Source organism: Mesoplodon bidens, assembly GCF_964165515.1.
Source record: "Mesoplodon bidens genome assembly, chromosome: 6".
Classification (NCBI taxonomy): Eukaryota; Metazoa; Chordata; class Mammalia; order Artiodactyla; family Ziphiidae; genus Mesoplodon; species Mesoplodon bidens.
Window position 1 is genome coordinate 96150188 of NC_138162.1, and position 18999 is coordinate 96169186.

The window sequence follows — 18999 nt, forward strand, 5'->3', positions numbered from 1 at the left end:
GGGGGCATGCTGAGTGCTTTATAAGCAGCTGGGTGAGTTCTGGTCCACGTCTGAAGAACTAAGCACAGTGCACTGTACCTGGTAAGCATTTGACAGATGCTGGGTACCTACTATCATTATTTGTAAAATAGGAAATGGAAGTGTCAGAGATGAGGACTGCCCACAGTCAAGTTGGTCTCCAGAAGTTTCTGGCTTCGATGGGTAAGTGGGGGGATGTGGACACTGCTAGTTTAAGTGCTTCTGTACTGCCATGGGGGAAGGTAACTCAGCAGTGCCCAGGCCAGGCTCTTCTGGGCCTCCTTGCAGACTTTGATCTACAGGCTGGGTACTGTTTATCTGCACCAATTCACATTAGGGTGTTAATTGTGGACAACGCTTAATAGTCACTCCCTAAGACTCTGGAGGGGAGCGTGACAGCTAGAATTCAGGTTGGAAGACCTTGTGCTCCAGATCCTGGGCAGCTCACCAATGTGTGAGAGGGTGAGGGAGGGAGATAATTCCTTTCTCCCTATTTCCCCCTTCTCTATCTTCTTTTTCCCACTCTCACATTGTCCCTCCCAGCTAAGGCCCTGCCCTGGTCACTGCTGAAGCTGCGGTTGAGGGGTCACCTGTAGAGGGAAGGTGGCTGACAATGTGAAGGCAGATTTTGACTCAACAGGAGGGAGAGCTGCCTACAAGTGGAGCAAGTTGCCCTTAGCAGCTGTAGGCCTCGGCTGAGTACCTGTCAGGGACGCTTCTGTGAGGTGAGCTGGGCCAGGTTTCCTGCCCCAAGCCTGGAATTCTGTGCTTGTGGTGGCCAGCATCTCCTAGCACTATGCATATGTTGCTTAGGGAGGGTGGGGAAGACCGACAGAGTGAGGGAGCACAGACAGGTTCCTTACTCTGAATTAGGAGCCAGCTCTCTGTTCTAGCATCCTGAAATGATCACGGATGCCTAAAGGATGCAGCAGCTGGGTAGGGGGCAGGGGAGAGCCTGCTACAGAATGCCTTGGGAAAAGATCCCTCAGAGCCAGGCTCCCTCCCCCTCTCACACTCAACAAAGACCCTGACCACCACAGGTGAGGAGGGAGGACCACTTTAGGGCAAAGGATGCTGGGCCCAGAGCAACACTGCAGCACCTCTCGGTTCCCCCCTCCTCCTATATCGTTGTTGCCACCAGCAGAACTCAGCAATTTGGGACACAGACGGGAGGCCTGGGACCTGCTGTCCTCCCTGCACCTTAGGTCTCCAAGGCCTGGGGCCTCCCTCCAGGGCTCCTGGGCAGCTCAAATTCCAGGTAACTCCTTTCTCTTTACAGAGCTGACCCGTGCCAGCATGCTCCCGGGTCCCCTGAATTCTGTCCACCTCTGAGGACTGAGCATCAAGGGAAGTCCATAGATCGTGTGAGGGAGGGTGGGCTGTCCCCAGCCAGGAGTAAGGGGGAAAGGGAAGTTGTATTCCAGCCAGAAACTCAGTCGGTAAGGTAGGAGGGAGGACGGAACAGGAGGACCCCCCCACCCCTGGCTGCCCCCTGCTCCGCTGCTTATCAGATGAAACTTAGAGCCAAGTAGTTGCTCCTCGGCCTTCTTAACCAGGAAGGACGTCTTCCTCCTCCTCGGGGGCTCACCTCGCACCCAGAGGGTCTCCCAGACCTGCCTTCCCCCTGTACCCTCAGTCCACCTTCTCCCCGGGGAATCCCCCTACCCACCTTCTTCCAGGTGACAGTCTCCTAGCCCACCTTCTCCCCTGGAGGGGTGTCCCAGTCCACCTTCTCTCCCCGCAGGTCCCCCGACCCACCTTCTCCTGGCAGGTCCCCCGGTCCCTCTTCTCCCTCAGCAGTGTTCCCCCGGCCCAGCTTCTCCCCCGGCGGTGTACCCCGGCCCGCCTTCCCCGCGGTCCCCGGCCCGCCTTCCCGCGGCGGGAGCGGCGGCCCAGGCTGGCGGGCGGAGGCGGCGCCACCCGGGGCGCTGACGTAGAGGCCGCTCGGCGGCCGGGGGTCCCTTCGGTGGGGCCGCGGCTCTCCGCCCGCCGCCCCCGCGCGTCCATTCCCTTTTGTGTCCCGCGCGCGGCCCGTCCCCCGCGCACACTCGCGCCCTGCGCCCCGCGGGCCGGCGGGCGGCTCCCGGCGCGGCCCTGCACCGCGCGCCCCGCTTTGTGTGGACGCGCCGGCCGGGTGCGCGCGGGCTGTAGTGCGCCCCCGGCCCCGTCCCCGGCCCCGGCCCCGGCCCCGGCCCCCGCCCGGCCCGGCCCGCCCGGCCCGACCCGGGAGCGCAGCGCGGGCCGAGGGGCGGGCGGGCGGCGCGGCGAACATGGCGACGGTGCCCGTGTACTGCGTCTGCCGGCTCCCCTACGATGTTACCCGCTTCATGATCGAGTGCGACGCCTGCAAGGACTGGTTCCACGGCAGGTGAGCGCGCAGCCGCCCGGCCCCGGCCCCGGCCCCCGGCCCCCGGCCCCGGCCCGGCCCTGTGAGCGCCCCGCAGGCCCCCGCCCGCCGCCTCCCGCCGGCCGCGCGCCCTTTTGTGCCCGGGGCGGGGGCCGGGGCCGGGCGGGCGCCCCTCGCCGCCGCCGCTCACAAAGCGGGCCCGCGGGGGGCCGCGGGTGGGGGCCGGGCCGGGAAGTTGGGGCGCCCGGCCGGCCGGGCCGCCTGACAGCGGGGCCGCGGAGGCCGGGCTCCCGAGGCCCAGGCCCCGCGTCCAACGCCTCCCCCGCGAAGTTACAGGAACTTTCCCCGCGCGGGCCCCGGAGAGGCGCGAGTGGCGGGTTCGGACGCCGGCGGGGCTGGGACGGACGTGGGGCCCGGCCAGGTGGCGGCCGACGCGCCCACCCTCCGCCGCGGCCCGGAGCTCCGGCACCTCGTCCGGGCGGGCGGGACCCCTGCCCGGCCCCAGCAGGGCTCCTGGACCCGGCCGGCCTGCACGTCCCCGGGCGGGAGTGCGGGTGACAGAATGGTGTCTCTGTGTGGGTGGGGGTGTTGTGACTTTGCCGCCTCCTCCCTGGCCATCACATTTCCCCATTCCCCTCCTCTGTTTTCAGACACAGGCCCACCCTGGTTTTCACTTGACCTTATGCTCTCAGAGGAAGATGGGGTGGGGGGAGGTAAAGCTTGGCCTTTGCCTGTGACCATGACCTGGCCCTGTGCCGAGTTTTCAAAAGCCCGAGGCCCCTTCCCACCCAGAAGTAAGTGGAGGAGGAGGAAGAGGAGGTGATACTGGTGCCCAAACTGCTCCAACAGGTTCTCATGTGTTTGGGCCTCAGCGGGACCGCCAGAGGCTGGCCGGGGTAGTGTGCTCTACTATGCTCCAGTCTTAAACCCAGCAGGAGCAGGGCTGGGGGCAGGAGAGGGGTGTGTGGTGGTAGGTGGTCCCTCAACCCCCAGAGAGGAGAGCCTCCCCCTGGCTTTAACTGTGGATGGGCCAGTGGCCCTTAAACATGGACTGTGGTGTCTAGTCCTGCCAGTTTACATGTGGGGAGCCAGGCAGCCAGATGTGACAGGGCTCGCTCAGGTTGATCAGCACCAGGCCTGATTGCCAGCTCGGTGCCTGTGACGGTGACCCCAGTGAGGATGGGTGGGACTCCATGGGACAGGGACTCCCACTGAAATCTCCTGGGCTTCCTGGGCTGCCTTCCTGTGGATGTCCAGGGCTGCAGAGACCCCACAGAGCCTGGAGTGTGAGCGCTGGGCTCTGCCCAGAGCACTGCTACTATGCACACCCACCAGTTGGCATCCTCTCAGAGTTCATGGCTGGATCAAGGGTGAGTGAGAGCTGCCATGTGATCCTTCATGGCTCCTCAATTCCAGAGATACTGAGAAGCGGGCCCTGAGTGCCCTGAAAGTGGTAGGGCCTCTCCCTCCTCCCCCACTCCCACCGGGGGCCTGCAGAACTCCCTAGGTGCCCAGGCTGGGGGAGTGTGAGCGCCTGGGAGGACCCTTGTCTGGCTGCCCAGGGGCCCTCTCCTCTGGGTGGGGAAGGCGAGACCAGTTCTGAGCTAGACTTTGAGAAGGGGGGTGGTGGGTGGGAGGAGTGGAGGAGGTAGGGAGAGACCCAAGAATGCGGGGCAGGCAGGGGAAAGGGGCTGAGGGCTGGCCTGAGGGGCTGGTGGCATTTGCTCGATTGGCTTAGGCAGAGGCAGGGAGAAAGATGCGTCCTGACACCTTAAAGGGGATGTTTTGGGGATGTTTTAAGTAAAGGTCTTATTTCTTTATTTCTTATTTTTCATGTGAGGTCTTTGATTTGATCTGATATACGCACAGATCATTTTGATCAGCACAGATTCATTTCCACCTATGTGGGGTCGCCCTAGGGTCTGAAAGGGGCTGTGCTTTCCCCCTGCCATGGGGCACATCTTCTCTGCATCTAATCAAGGGTCCCTTACGGAAGTGAGTGAGCCCTGGGGCCAGAGCACCTCCTGTAGTCCTTAGCCCCCTGGGTGGCTCAGGGGAGGTGCTGTGAGGGGGGAACACAGGGTCAGGGGTTGGGACCTTTGTGGGCAAGGCTGCACGCGGCCCTCACAGCCCTGGGCAAACCCCCCACCTCTCTTGGTGTGGCCCTTCTCCACTGTGACAGGAAGGTGTGGGACATGATCCACATGTGTCCAAATCTCCTGATATTCCTGGATGGATGGCCCTCCACTCTTTCCAGATCCGTGTATCATCTGTACTGTTGTTTACTTCATATTCAACAGCTCAACTCACTTTTTAAAAGTTTGAATACTTTGTAACTTCTTACTTTGAGAGAATTTTAGACCTAAAGAAGAGTTACAAAAAAGGTACAGTTTCCTTCTATCCCACACCCTGCCTCCCCTGAAGTTAACATCTTATCAAATTATGCTGGAAGCATGGATACTGAGGCAGAAACACGAGGGCAGTACTGCTAACCAGACTCCAGGCCTCGGGCAGGTTTATTTAGTTCTAGGACCCCATTTCAGTCTTGTGTCTCCCTACTCTCCTGAGTCTTTCTTTTCCAAGGAAACTTCATATCATTCCCTGAAATAGAACATTAGTATAACTTGCCATAGACAGTGCTTGTAAAAATAAACATAACTGTGAAAGTAACAAGCTCCCTCTTGTTCCACCTGTGACCCCTCACATCCCTACAGTGCACCCCGTTTTGGATGGATTGGAAGGGGGTCTCTGAGGTTACTTTCACTCACAGTGGCCAACTCTTTGCTGGTAGGACTCTAGCAGCATCTCCGGCTGAGATCGTGGTCGGGGCAGTCCCCTTCTAGGGGGAGAACCTGCTCCCAGGTTGTGTCCACCTTGGCAGGGAGCTTTGAGCAGCCTGACCACCCCTCCTGGCATTCTTTGGGGAGGTCTCTCCGCTGGACTGTGCTGGTACTCGTTCAGCCAGGAAGTCAGGAGCTCGTGTTCCACCCCATCTTGACCAAGGCTAGTCACTCCTGGGGCTGGGATACCTTATCTGCCTAGTCTGCCTCCACTGGCACCTACTGTAGTGTCGCCTGGGAATCGGCTTTGACTAGGAAGGGGTGGATTTTGCGGCTGGTTGTCTTCAGAGCTGTCTTATCTGTGTGTTTGATAGGGAAGCATGGCACTACTCAGGCACTGGGAAACTTCTTCCCCAATTAGGGTGCCACAAAGCCACTTAGGGACAAGAACTGGGGGGCTTCTCAGGACTATGTCTTCTGTCAGACCCCGTGTGTCCTTCCACCCCTGCCTTCGGCAAGGCACCTGACCATGGACCAGTCGCTCTAGGGAGTGACCTGGGCCTCTCACCTTGTCACCGTCTTGATGTGAAGAGTCTCTGTCTGTGGGAAATAGGAATGATTCTGTTAAAGTATCAGATATCCTGAAGCTTCCCGGCCCTCTTTAAGTTCCTTCTGTATTAAACTTGAAGGGTTTTTGGAAGCATAATCAGTAAAGTTGATTTTAAAGAGTTTGAAAGCTGAAGGTGCTGTACAAGTCCTTCAGTGGCAGAAGTTTCATTTATTCCTCAGTAAGTACTGTAGGGTGCATGTTCGGTGTGGGGTGCAGTGCTGGCCCTGTGGGTTCCTGGGGTAACAAGGCAGCTCCCTTGCCTCTTACAGGGTGTTTCCTATGGGAGTCAGACTTGTGGATCAGGAGTTCCATGCCAGCCTGGGGAGCTGTTTCAGAGCCCTGAGGAAGCACTGTTTGGGGCAAGGAAGCTGCATCAGGGACGGCCTGCAAGTGTGGCTAGGAGGCAGGAGCCACACTGGGGGCTCTGAGCAGAGCAGCAGTGGGAGGGGACTGAGGATTTGACAGGGTCCCCCTGGCTGCTGTGGGCACAGTTGGGGAAGAGGGTGGGGAGGGACAGGAGCCTTTGTCCAGGTGAGAGGTGACAGGCAGGACCTGGGGGTGGGGACTGGGGTGTGGAGAAGGGGTCGAATTCTGCAGGTACTCAGAAAGGTGGGCTGACAAGACGTGCCTGGTATAGATCCCCTCTGATTCCTGTGTGTTTGTCCCTCCATCTGGGGTCTGCCTGCCCTCCTCTCCAGGGCCCTATCTCTGTGCCCATCATCCCCAGGACTGGTTGACCTTTGTGGGCTCTCGCTGTGTCTTTCACCCCACCCAGCCTTAAGCTTCCTGGGGCAAAGCCTCTTCCTGAGTCCTCGGCCCTCATGGCTGCTTAGTACCACAGAGTGAGACTCTTGGCTGGCTCTGTTGGCCGGCAAAGTGTGCACACTTGGAGGGACAGGAGGGCCTGCCAGGGGGTCAGGCCTCAACGTCGCAATCTAGGTGATCAGAGCTGACAATTAAGCCTTCCAACCCGAGATCCCTTAATACTGGGGGAAGTGCCATTCACATGGCGATGGAGTTGTGACGTGTTTGACGTGGTTAGGAATAACGATTCGTCCTTTTTAAATGAGGAATTCTCACGGTGTGAGTTTAAGAAGTTCCAGAGGAGGTTGGGGGAATGTTCTGCCAACTTACAAAGGGCAGAGCAGATGTCCCCTTGTCCATTGATCCTTTCCAAATGAGATGAATCTCAAAGGAAGCGACTTGGAGCTCGTGGTAATCACCAGAATGTTTGCTTTTATTGAAAATATTGGCCCAGAAACATGCTTGGCGTGAGCCTCTGCACTGCAGCCCACATTTGTTTGGGGCTACTTTGGCTCAGGTGTGGCTGCAGTTGGCCTGAGATCGGGCAAAGATTTGGGGTACTTCTGTGGACCCTGCCACTGCTGGGTACCCAATCCTCTGGGCCCATCCCCTCGCCTCTGTGCTTGTGGCACCTGGCCGTGTGGCAGGGCCTTTTTCAAAAAGAATGAGCAGATTTGCTGTTGGGAGGGAGTATTTGGCCAGAAAATAATGTTCCATGACAAAGTGTGCTAGAAGAATCTAACTCCTAAGATCCCGGTGTGGGTAAAGCAAAGCCGTCAATTGACTTCTAAATGACTGATGTGACTAATAGCGCTGCAGGGCTCACACTCAGACTGGCCTTTATGGCGTGAGGATTAGTTCACAGTTATCCTCTTTATTGGTTCTCACAGCTACCTGGGTGGTGGGCCAGGTGGGCCACCTTGTCCTCCCACTGCAAGCAGATGAGGGGGGCGTCTCGTCTCCTCACCTGCAGCAGGTGTACGTACCTCTGCCAGGTTCAGGGACAGAAGTGGCGTTTGGCGTATCCTGGCTCAGGGTGCTGAAAACCCCGTTACTGTCCACGGTTTTGAAATGCTATGTGGATGGAAGCATCTTCTCAGCAGGAAGGCCACATCCGGTGCCAAGTAGGGAAGCTGGGCCCTCTGCAGCACCCTCTGTGTCTCAGGTGTGCCCAGTGTCCCGCCGGCTTCCCGTTGAGAGTCCTGCCTCCATCCCTGCACCTCTCCTTCTCCGTCTCACTCCATTTCCATTCCCCTACTTTGGCCTGTCTTGGTTCTCAACTTTTTGGTTTGGTGGGAAGTGAGCCTAACCATGCTCTTTGGAATGGGGCTTGGCCCTCTGCTTCAGGGTGCAGGGTCTCTTCACTTCCACCCAAAGTGCTGGGTCCTCCGTGGAAAAACATCTGTGGAAAAACATAGTTAGAATTCCAGCCAGTGACTGGCTTTGACCTCAGAGCATAAGAACTGAAGGTCCTGTGGTGTTTGTCCAGGCAAATGGTGAAACCCGCCTTTCATCCTTTTTTTTTAAATTTAGGGTGAAATTCACATACCATGAAATTAACCATTTTAAAGGGCACAGTTAGTAGCATTTAGTGCATTCAGAATGACTTGTAGCCATTACCTCTATCTAGTTCCTAAACATTTTCGTCACCTCAAAAGAAAACCCATTAAACAACTTCCCCATCCCTCCTCCTCTCAGCCCTGGACAACCACCCATCTGTTTTCTGTCCCTGTGGATTTATCTATTCTGGACATTTCATATAAATGGAATCATACTATATGTAACATTTTGTGGCTGTCTTCTTTCACTTAGTATAATGTTTTTTAGGATCAACGATGTTGATGTGGCATGTATCAGGACTTCACTGATTTTTTTATGGCTGAATAATACTCCATTGTAAGGATATACCACAGTTTGTATATACATTCCTCTGTTTATGGATACTTGGGCTTTTTCCACCTATGGCTATTGTCAGTAGTGCTACTGTGAACATTTGTGTACAAATATTTGTTTGAAGACGTGTTTTCAATTGTTTAGGGAATTGCTGGGTCATATAATTATTCTATGTTTAACTTTTTGAGTAACCAACAAACTTTTCCACAGCAGCTGCACCTTTGTACATTCTTACTACCAATGCAGGAGCAATCCGATTTCTCCTCATCCTTATCAACACTTGTTGTTTTCTATTTTAAAATTATGAGCGTCCTAGCGGGTGAGAGGTGGTATCTCATTATGATTTTGTTTTGCATCTCTGTAATGGCTGATGATGAGTATGTTTTCATGCGCTTGTTGTCCATTTGCATATCTTCTTTGGAGAAATGTCTGTTGAAACAGTTTGCCCATTTTAAAATTGGGTTCTTTTTTTATTTTTGAATTTTAAGAGTTCTTTATATATTCTGGACACTAGACCCTTATCAGATACAAAATTTGCACATATTTTTCCATTTTGTGGGTTGTCTTTTTACTTCTGTGGTAATGCCCATTGATGCACAAACATTTTTAATTTTGATGAAGTCCAGTTTGTCTTTTTCTACTGTTGCTTATGCTTTTGGTGTTATATCTAAGAATCCATTGTCAAATCTGAGGTCATGAAGATTTACCCCTTTGATTTCTTCTAAGAGTTTTATAGTTTTAGCTCTTGTATTTAGTTTTTGACTCATTTTCAGTTAATTTTTATATAAGATTTGAAGTAGGGATCCAACTTCATTTGTTTGCATGTGGGTATCCAGTTGTTCCAGAAGCATTTGTGGAAAAGACTATTCTTTCCCTATTGAAATTCTTTTTTTTTTTTTTTTTTTTTTTTTCAGTACGCGGGCCTCTCACTGTTGTGGCCTCTCCCGTTGCGGAGCACAGGCTCCGGACGCTCAGGCTCAGCGGCCATGGCTCACGGGCCTAGCCCGCTCTGTGGCATGTGGGATCTTCCCAGACCGGGGCACGAACCCGTGTCCCCTGCATCGGCAGGCGGACTCTCAACCACTGTGCCACCAGGGAAGCCCTATCGAAAGTCTTGGTAGCCTTGTTGAAAACCATTTGACCATATACATGAGGATTTAATTCTGGACACTATTCCATTCCATTGGTCTGTAGGTCTGTTCTTATGCCAGTACCACACTGTTTTGATTACTGTTGCTTTGTAGTAAGTTTTGAAATCAGGAAGTGTGAGACTTCCAACCTTGTTCTTTTAAAAAAATTATGTTGACTTTTTGGGGCTCCTTGCAATTCCATATGAATCTGAGCATTGGCTTCTCCATTTTTGCAAAAAGGCTGTTGGAATTTCGACAGGGATTGCATTGAATCTGTAGATCTCTTTGGGTAGTATTGACATCTTAGTATTACGTCTTCTGATTCATGAGCATGGGATATCTTTCCATTTATTTAGATTTAGGTATCCCCTGATTTCTTTCAGTGACGTTTTGTAGTTTTCAGTGTACAAGTTTTAAATTCTTGATTTAGTTTATTCCTAGGTACTTAATTCCCTTGGATGCAATTGTAAGTGGGATTGTTTTTGTAATTTCCTTTTTGTATTGTTCACTGCCAGTGCTTTTACCCTTTTTATTAAAAAAATCACCTTTTAACATGTGGCAGCTGAATTTCCAGAGCCAGACAAGTGTGGGGTGCAGGTGTTCCTGCATGTGCTGGGGTGTGCACACACTCAGCTGGGTGCCTGTGGATGTCCTGTGTCCAGAGTGTGTCTGCATGCCCTGGGAGGGGTGCTGCTTTCCTTTTTAATCTTAAGTGTTTGTTGAGCCTTGCCTATGTCACATCCTGGGCTAGGCATTTTTCATACACATGGGTTGGGGGGCTCCTTCTTGTATTGTGTGAGGGTCGCCATGCAGGTCTCTATCTCCTTTACCCTGACTGTTGAGGAAGCTGCCCCTGAGTAGATCAGGGCCCGCTGCTGGGCGTGTACTGCACATGGCCTTGCTGAACTTCCCACTGCCCCCGAGGGCTTGGTGGTGGTGGGCTGTTCTGATTGGGAGGCAAGCAAACTGAAGCTGGAGAGATCAGCTCCCTGAGGTCAACACTACAACATGATAGGCTGGGCCAGCAGCCGTGTGTCTGTCCTGGAGCTCCGCCTACCAGTGCCCCTTCATTGATGTTAATGATGGGGGACAGTGCCCAGGACCCCAGAAGGCAGGAGGTCCCAGTGACTGCAAACCTGTAGGATGGGTCAGCACTGCTCCTTGGGTTGAGCAGAACATGAGGGCAGTGAACAAGCCCCTGGGATGGTAGCCCAAGCTGCTGACTAAACCGTGAGCCTTATGCTGGGGTGGGCCAAGTGCTTAGGAAGCTTTGGGCACAGTCTCTGGCCTGGGTCCTTCAAGTGTGGTGCCGTTTTCTGCTTCACACAGAAGTGCAGAGTGGAACTCATTTCTTCTTGTGCCCTACACACCGTGGGCTGGGCACAGGTCCCATGGTGCCGGTTAAGTGTGAATGGCTGGATGGGCTTTGGAGAGTGCCCTGGGGCCAGGTCTGAGCTCACAGATCCCTACCCTTGGGACAGCCGGCCTTGTGCTGGCAATCCCAGACTGATGTACAACCAGCCCAGCTACACGAACTCTGATACTTGAAAATCTTCTTGTAACTTTGTGACTTTGCCTCTCATTTTATCCATCCCCTTAGAACTACCCCCCAAGTCAGAGTCTGAATGTGAATTTCAGGGAAGTTGGGCTAAGTGGGAAAGGCAGTGAGAAAGTGCTTCCTGGGGACATGAGCGTGTCCCAGTGAGGCACAGCATCCTTCCCTGCCCAGACCCCATCTCACCACCCTCCTGGGCTGACTTGCCATCAGCTGGAGAGATGACACAGATTTAGGGGTTCAGCCCCCCCATTTCCTGCAGAAGAGACTGAGGCCTGGTGCAGCATGACTTTTGGCACCCTGGAATAATCAAGAAACTGCAGCCTGATCCAGTGTGCCTCCCAGATGAACAACGCCCAGGGAGGTGTGCAGCGAGCTCCCCAGGAAAGCTCCCCAAACCCTGTGGGGAGGGGGATCCCTCAGCACTGCCTGAGGCAACACAGCGGGTGTGCATCAGAGCTCGGGGTGGGTTCTCACTAAACATCCTTCTGCTGACATTTGCAAAACTCCAGGATTATTTGCCATTGGTGCTTGTGGAGTTTCTTTCCTGGAAAGTCTAACATAACTATGGCTAATCTCCCAGCTGTTTTGGAGCTATAGCTCATAAAAAAAGGGGCACCTGGGACGGTGAGGGGTGTTTCTTGCCTCTTGTTTGCTCCCAGCAAGATACTTTCTGTCAACACCTTGTTCTTTCAGCAGCTCCCCTAGGGCACTAGACTTGGGTCTGCTTAGGAGACTCTGGCTCGGAGAGGGCCAGCAGCCGGCCTGGGTCACCGGCTGATAAGTGGCACATGCGGCTTTGCCACTCTGACTTCCCCTTGGCAAGTTTGAAGTCTGCCAGGCACTGCTTTTTCCCCATACTTCACCCATGCTGTTGGAAGGTGGAAGTCTTAGCTGCTGTTCGGCCTCGTGGTTCTCATGGTACCGTGTTGTCATGGTGACCTTTCGATCCCAGTCTGGGTGCTTGTGTAGCCAGCCCCCATCTGATCCTGGTACTGCCCCTGGGCCTCTCCAGCATCCCCCTCAGCAACCTGGACCCCTGGCTGCCAGGGTGCCTGCCACCTGCCCACGGTACAAGCATCAGGCCTTTGCATTTCAGTCCTTGGCTCCAGATGTGGAGGTGGACAGGTAAACCTGGGGCTGGCTCACTAAGTGAGGGTGGGGCATCTTTGTGAGTCTAGGGGCCGGTCATATCAGCCCCCCGTTCACTGAGCCACAGCTAGGTGTGGGACTAGGGCTCTGAGGACCTTTTACCTGGGTTCTGCCCCACAAGACAGGTGCAAATGCTTTTCCTGTGTCCTCAGCCCAGATCTGCCCAATGTGTGCTGTGTGGCCCTCTCCTGGCCTTGAGATGTTCCCTCCCAAGTCCCACAGCCACTCCCCCCACCCCGACTCCCTAAAATCCCTGTGGGGCCTGAAGGTAATGCTGGGCAGAAGTGAGGGAGAGACCCTGGAGCAGGGAGCCGTGAAGCCACTTTCCCAGGCCCCCCATGCCGTGTCCCAGTCCTGCCCATCCCATGCCCTTCTCCAGCTCCACAGGGCACGTGGTTCCTTTCCTTTCGTCCACAGATGAGGTGACCCTCTGGAATAGAAGGTGGGTGTTGGTGGGTCCAGAGAGCACCACATGGCTCTGCTCGTCCTTGCACTCAGCGGCTGAGCTCCGGAGCTGCAGCCCTGCGTGATCCTTCTGCAGAGCAGCCGTCCCAGCCTCAGGACTGTGAAAAAACCAAGTGCTGGATTGAAGCTTGGAGAAGGAGGCAGGCAGATTTGCATTCAATTTGAGAAACAACTTTTTAATAATTGAAACTGGCCCCAGACTGGACACGTTTGGGGAAATAGTGTGTACGTTAGAGTAGGGTTTCTCAGCCTGGGCTCTGTGGCCATTGGGCCCAGAAAATTCTTTGCTGTACAGGATGTGGAGCAGCATCCCTGGCCTCTGCCTACTAATCCAGTAGCACCCGCCCCCCCAGCTGTGACAGCAAAAGTGCCTCCAGGCATGGCCGATGTCCCTTGAGGGACACAGTTGCCGCCAGTTGAGGGCAAGAGGCGACTGAACTTCTGCAGAAACATATTCACCTTTATTGGGTAGAAAATGGAGCTTCTGACCCCTTTTCTTTTCTTATGTTTATTGTGATAAGGAATAACTGCATTTATTCACTTAAAAATAGTTAATTGAAAAAATTTGCAAACGGAACACTAGGACATGGGTTTTTAAAAAGGAGTACGAAAGAATATGTAGTGAAAAGCTGTCTTCTCACCAGAACCAACCCGATTGCAGCCCCTTAGGAAAAACCGCAGAGAGATTCCTGTCTATACAACGTTTGTGTCAGGCAACCACCCCCCTCTCTTTTCTCAGGCACATAGGCACACAGACACACGTTGCGGGCATGGCTCTGCCTGGGACATGGTTCTCCGACAGGGCTCTTGTTGTGTGGGCTGCGCTCAGGGATGCGTTTTCCCTGTCTCCTCTGGCCTGGTTGACGTAAAGCTAGTTTCTCATCTGGAGCAACTGCAGTTTTGCATAGGGAGCATCCTGGTACCTACGGTTACGTGTGCATATGTGCACATTTATCTGTTGGATAAATTCCAAGACATAAAGATGCTGAGTTGAAGGGAAACATTTCAGGTTTTAAAATCGCCAGATAGGTTGTACAGATTTCTCTACACACTGGCCGCACATTTTCTGAACTTTTTGGTCTTTTGTCAGTTCAGTCTGGAAGGTGAAAAACTGTATCTCACTACGGTTTTATAATGCAGTTTTTATATTATATATTATTATATTATCATTTCAGTTGGTAGTTGTCTAATTATTAAGCTCACTCACTTTTAAATCCTTTTCTCCCTACAATTGTAGGATTTTGTAAGTGGCCCAGATGCTTTCTAATAAAGACAAAAAGAGCAGGTTGAATCTGAGAAGTGAAATGAGAGGCAGCCTTCCTCTGATGGGTCAGGGCAGCGGGGGGCACTCCCATCCTCTCCCTCCTCCTGCTGCAGCAGTGCTCTGAGCTCCTGCAAACCTCCGGGGCTGGCAGAGGGTGAAAGCTCACTTGTTTGCTAAATATCCCCTCTCCCTTCCTTTTGAATCTTACTGTGAAGTCAGCCTCATTTGCTTTTATTTTCTTCATAAACTTTTATCTTAGACTTGTTTTAGGTTTATAGAAAAGTCGCAGCCATGGTAGTTTGTGCTTACCTGATCGTTAGCATTTCCCATCACTTCCATACCCTGGTCACAGTGCAGGAGTCCATGTCGCTTCATTGCCATGCACTTCCTACTCCCAGTCCTCCCCACAGAGCCAGGTTTACTGGAGGCCTTGCACACCCACCTGCTCCAGTTGTGGTGGCTTCTTGGACCCCTTTGTCCTCTGATCCTGACCCTGAAGATCCTTCAGGGTTTGTGTACCTTTGTGGAGCCATGTCTCCAGCTCGTGAGGCCTCCCCCCAGGCGCCTTCACACATCCCTGAACCTAGGACGCCAGCCCCAGTGAGGGCACCCTGACAGCTCGCGGGGCTACCTGTGACCCTGTGAGGGAGCTGAGTGTCACTCAGCAGCCTTGCGGTGGTCCCTGCAACACGGACATGGGGCGCCCTCCACGTGGTCCTGATCACAAGGGCTACCATTTAGGATCATGGTGCTGTTCCCCTTTCACAGTTTCTTCTAGATCTCAGACTTGTATTGTTTTATTAGATTTCAAACTACTCTTTGGAAAAGAAAGATGTAATTAGAGTGCTTTTTTGCACTGCCTCTCTGAAAAGCTAAGAGAGCAGTTCCCCCCCTCCCCCACTCTTACGCTCTGCCTTAGGAGCCACCATTACCAACCATCCACTTGAATGGCTCCTGCCCTCCGGACACACAACTGGAATAGGATGTGCGAGTTGGGCCTCCCAGGGAGGACTTGGTCCAAGCCCCTCTTTCACAAACGAGAAACAGAGGCTGCCCAGCAGTCTGTGTCCTTTCTCAGCCTGGTGCTCTTTCCAGACCCTGGGGCGTTCCCCACAGATGGGCTGGAACCCTCTTGCTTGGTTCTGCCCTTGGGGAAGCCCCCCTGCCCCCAGTCCTGAGCAGCACACGTTTGAGTGCGGGAAGCCCTGTGCCTCCTGTGATTCGGTGAGTGACGACTGTCGGCCCCCATTCCAGAACACCTCGCTGTGTGGCCGGGCTGCCTGTCTGCAGTGGAAGGCTGTGACCAGCTGGCCTTGAGGCTCTGGGGTCAGGAGGAGGTGGCCTGATGCCTGTCCTGGTAGAGGCCTGCCCCGCTCTGGGGTCATCCTGCTGGGGCCTCCCTTCCCTGCCTGCCCATTTGCCTTTTCTGCAGGACCTCTGTGTCACCCAGGCGGCCTGGCCAACTCTCCAAGGTCCCTTGTTGGAACCAAGGATCAGGATGCAGCCCAGCTTCAGCCGCCCTCAGAGCTGGCCCCTGGAGACCTGAGGGGTGGCAGAGCTGGGCCTGCTTGTCTCCTTGCCACTTCCCTCCTAACACTCCGGGATTCCAGGATTCAGATTCATTTTAAACTCTTGGGGGAATCCCTGCACAGACGGTCCCTGTGATGAGACCGCTGGTCTGGATGATGGCACATGGTCACAGAGCCTTGTTGTACCAGCGTGTCCTCCTCTGGGAGCACGCAGTCACCTCCCGGCACCGGCCTGTTCACCGTGATCTGCACACACTGTCAGTTAGTGAAGGAAAAGGCTCTTGGCGAGGTCACCCAGCAACACTTGGCAGCCTGCCATTCTTACCCGTCGCTTGGCGAGAGAATCCTTCAAGGCCTTCCCGGAAGTGTTCTGTCTGTCGGGGGGAACTATGGACAAGGCCTAATGCTGTGCTTGCGGGTATCTGTCAGTGTGAGTGTCCCTGGCATGGACGGAGGGCTCTGGTGCCCTCTGCACAGTGAGGTCCAAGGTATGTGTGTGCCTCATCTTGTCCTCAGGACCCGCTCCATGAGCCAGGCGAGGTCCCTGATTTAGGGATGGCAACATTGATGCTCAGTGTTCCCAACTCACCACTAGGTTGGAGGTGATCAAGCACAGCCAGTGTCCTTTCACCACGCTCACTGCCCACTGGTCATGCTGGCTGCTATTGAAGTGTGCCTTGAGGCCCAGCTTGTACCAACCTAACCTCATGGCCCTGGTCTCCTCTGGGATAGGGTCCATCAAAAGGCACTCACCTCACGGGGCCGCAGCACATGTCTGGTCCAGGCCCTACACCTTGCATTTGTGCCTCCTGGGAGTCTGGGGCAAGGACCCACTGGAGCCCATCTAGGTTTCAATATCCTGATCTTTGCTTTTTTTGTCCTTTATGGTTAAAAAAGAAAAAAAAGATAAAGAACAGATGTTAGAATGTTCCAGCAGGGTAGGACCTTGGAGCACACCAGTCACTCCTCCCTCCAGATATAGCAGCAATCGGGACCACAGCCTTCCCTTCATTCTGGGTTGCCCCCTGTAGGGTCACAGCGGAGTTTGTTCCCAGGCCCCACCCCTAAACACCCTCCAAGTTGATGCCCTCAGGGGTGTGGTAGGGGCTGAGGACAGGGGCCTCACCTCTCTTAGTCTAGAGTGGTATTTCTGTTAACATGACCTTGGATTGCATTTGCTCTCAGGTGAGCTTTGTCTTCCCAGCCACCTTGTGAGTCTCTGAGGGTTGTATCCAGATGGAAGGATGTAATTCCCAGAGCTTCCTGACAGAGGTATTTGCTCTATAGCTGCATACAGTTGGTTTCCCTAGAAACTGATGGAATAAATACCCCAAAACCTGCTTCTGATTTTTAAAGAGACCATGCCATTTATCTGGAATATCTATTAAAAATCACTGGAACAGGTTCAAAAACATATGAAGAGATATTTTGAATATTCATTTAATATATCAAGGATTCTAGACTCTTAGATGATAGAATTGAGGGGAGGATTAAGTAAATTATAATGTACTCACAATAGGAAATTATTCAGTCATCAACAGTGACGTTTACGACAAGATTTCAACAATACGGGAAAATGTTTATGCTATAATGTTAAATGGGAAAAAACCCCAAGATTCTACGTTGTCTATATAGGATGTTAGTTGGTTTGAATCAGTTAAAACAGAAGACATGCTGGAAGCAAATGTTAGAGTGTTTTTTTTCCCTATTGCTTTCATACTTATCTCCACTTTCCAACTTATTTTCCAGGAGCATAATATCACTTTTATAATCAGAAATAAAATAAGCATGGGGCTTCCCTGGTGGCGCAGTGGTTGAGAGTCTGCCTGCCGGTGTGGGGGACATGGGTTCGTGCCCCAGTACGGGAGGATCCCACATGCCGCGGAGCGGCTGGGCCCGTGGGCCATGGCCGCTGAGCCTGTGCGTCCAGAGCCTGTGCTCTGCGGCGGGAGAGGCCACAGTGGTGAGAGGCCCGCGTACTGCAAAAAAAAAAAAAAAAAAGAAAAAAAAAGGAGAAGACTCAAATCAACAGAGTTAGAAATGAAAAAGGAGAAATAACAACTGACACTGCAGAAATACAAAGGATCATGAGGGATTACTACAAGCAACTCTATGCTAATAAAATGGACAACTTGGAAGAAATGGACAAATTCTTAGAAAAGCACAGCCTTCCAAGACTGAACCAGGAAGAAATAGAAAATATAAACAGACCAATCACAAGCACTGAATTTGAGACTGTGATTAAAACTCTTCCAACAAGCAAAAGCCCAGGACCAGATGACTTCACAGGCGAATTCTATCAAACACTTAGAGAAGAGCTAACACCTATCCTTCTCAAACTCTTCCAAAATATAGCAGAGGGAGGAACACTCCCAAACTCATTCTACAAGGCCATCATCACCCTGATACCAAAACCAGACAAAGATGTCACAAAAAAAGAAAACTACAGGGGCTTCCCTGGTGGTGCAGTGGTTGAGACTCCGCCTGCTGATGCATGGGACACGGGTTCATGCCCCGGTCCGGGAAGATCCCACATGCCGCGGAGCGGCTAGACCTGTGAGCCATGGCCACTGGGCCTGCGCATCCAGAGCCTGTGCTCCGCAACGGGAGAGGCCACAACAGTGAGAGGCCTGCGTACTGCAAAAAAAAAAAAAGGAAAACTACAGGCCAGCATCACTGATGAACATAGAAGTGAAAATCCTCAACAAAATACTAGCAAACAGAATCCACCAGCACATTAAAAGGATCATATACCATGATCCAGTGGGGTTTATCCCAGCAATGCAAGGATTCTTCAATATGCGCAAATCAATCAATGTGATACACCATATTACTAATTGAAGGAGAAAAACCATATAATAATCTCAATAGATGCAGAAAAAGCTTTTATGATAAAAACTCTCCAGAAAGTAGGCATAGAAGGAACCTACCTCAACATGATAGAGGCTATATATGACAAACCCACAGCCAACATCATTCTTAATGGTGAAAAACTGAAAGCATTTCTTCTAACATGAGGAACAAGACAACGATGTCCACTCTTGCCACTTTTATTCAATATAGTTTTGGAAGTTTTAGCCACAGCAATCAGAGATGAAAAAGAAATCCAAATTGGAAGAGACGGGGTAAAACTGTCACTGTTTACAGATGACATGATACTATACATAGAGAATCCCAAAGATGCTCTGAGAAAACTACTAGAGCTAATCAATGAATTTGGTAAAGTAGCAGGATACAAAATTAATGCACAGAAATCTCTTGCATTCCTATACACTAGTGATGAAAAATCTGAAAGAGAAATTAAGGAAACACTTGCATTTACCACTGCAACAGAAAGAATAAAATACCTAGGAATAAACCTATCTAAGGAGACAAAAGACCTGTATGCAGAAAACTATAAGACACTGATGAAAGAAATTAAAGATGATATAGAACAAATGGAGAGATATACC

At 52.5% G+C, this 18999-nt stretch overlaps 1 protein-coding gene across 4 annotated transcripts in view; it reads left to right on the top strand.

Moving 5' to 3' along the window:
* The first annotated feature begins 2225 nt into the window (after positions 1–2225).
* The window catches only part of PHF2 (PHD finger protein 2), a 92128-nt gene continuing 75354 nt past the window's right edge, over positions 2226–18999 (top strand). For 3 of the 4 annotated variants that reach the window (XM_081236687.1, XM_081236686.1, XM_081236688.1), the window contains exon 1: positions 2231–2386. In XM_081236687.1, the coding sequence (XP_081092813.1) occupies positions 2289–2386 (98 nt within the window). In that variant the 5' untranslated portion in view covers positions 2231–2288. Of the gene's footprint in view, positions 2387–18999 lie in introns of all 4 variants that reach the window. The other variant, XM_081236689.1, reaches the window with a different exon arrangement.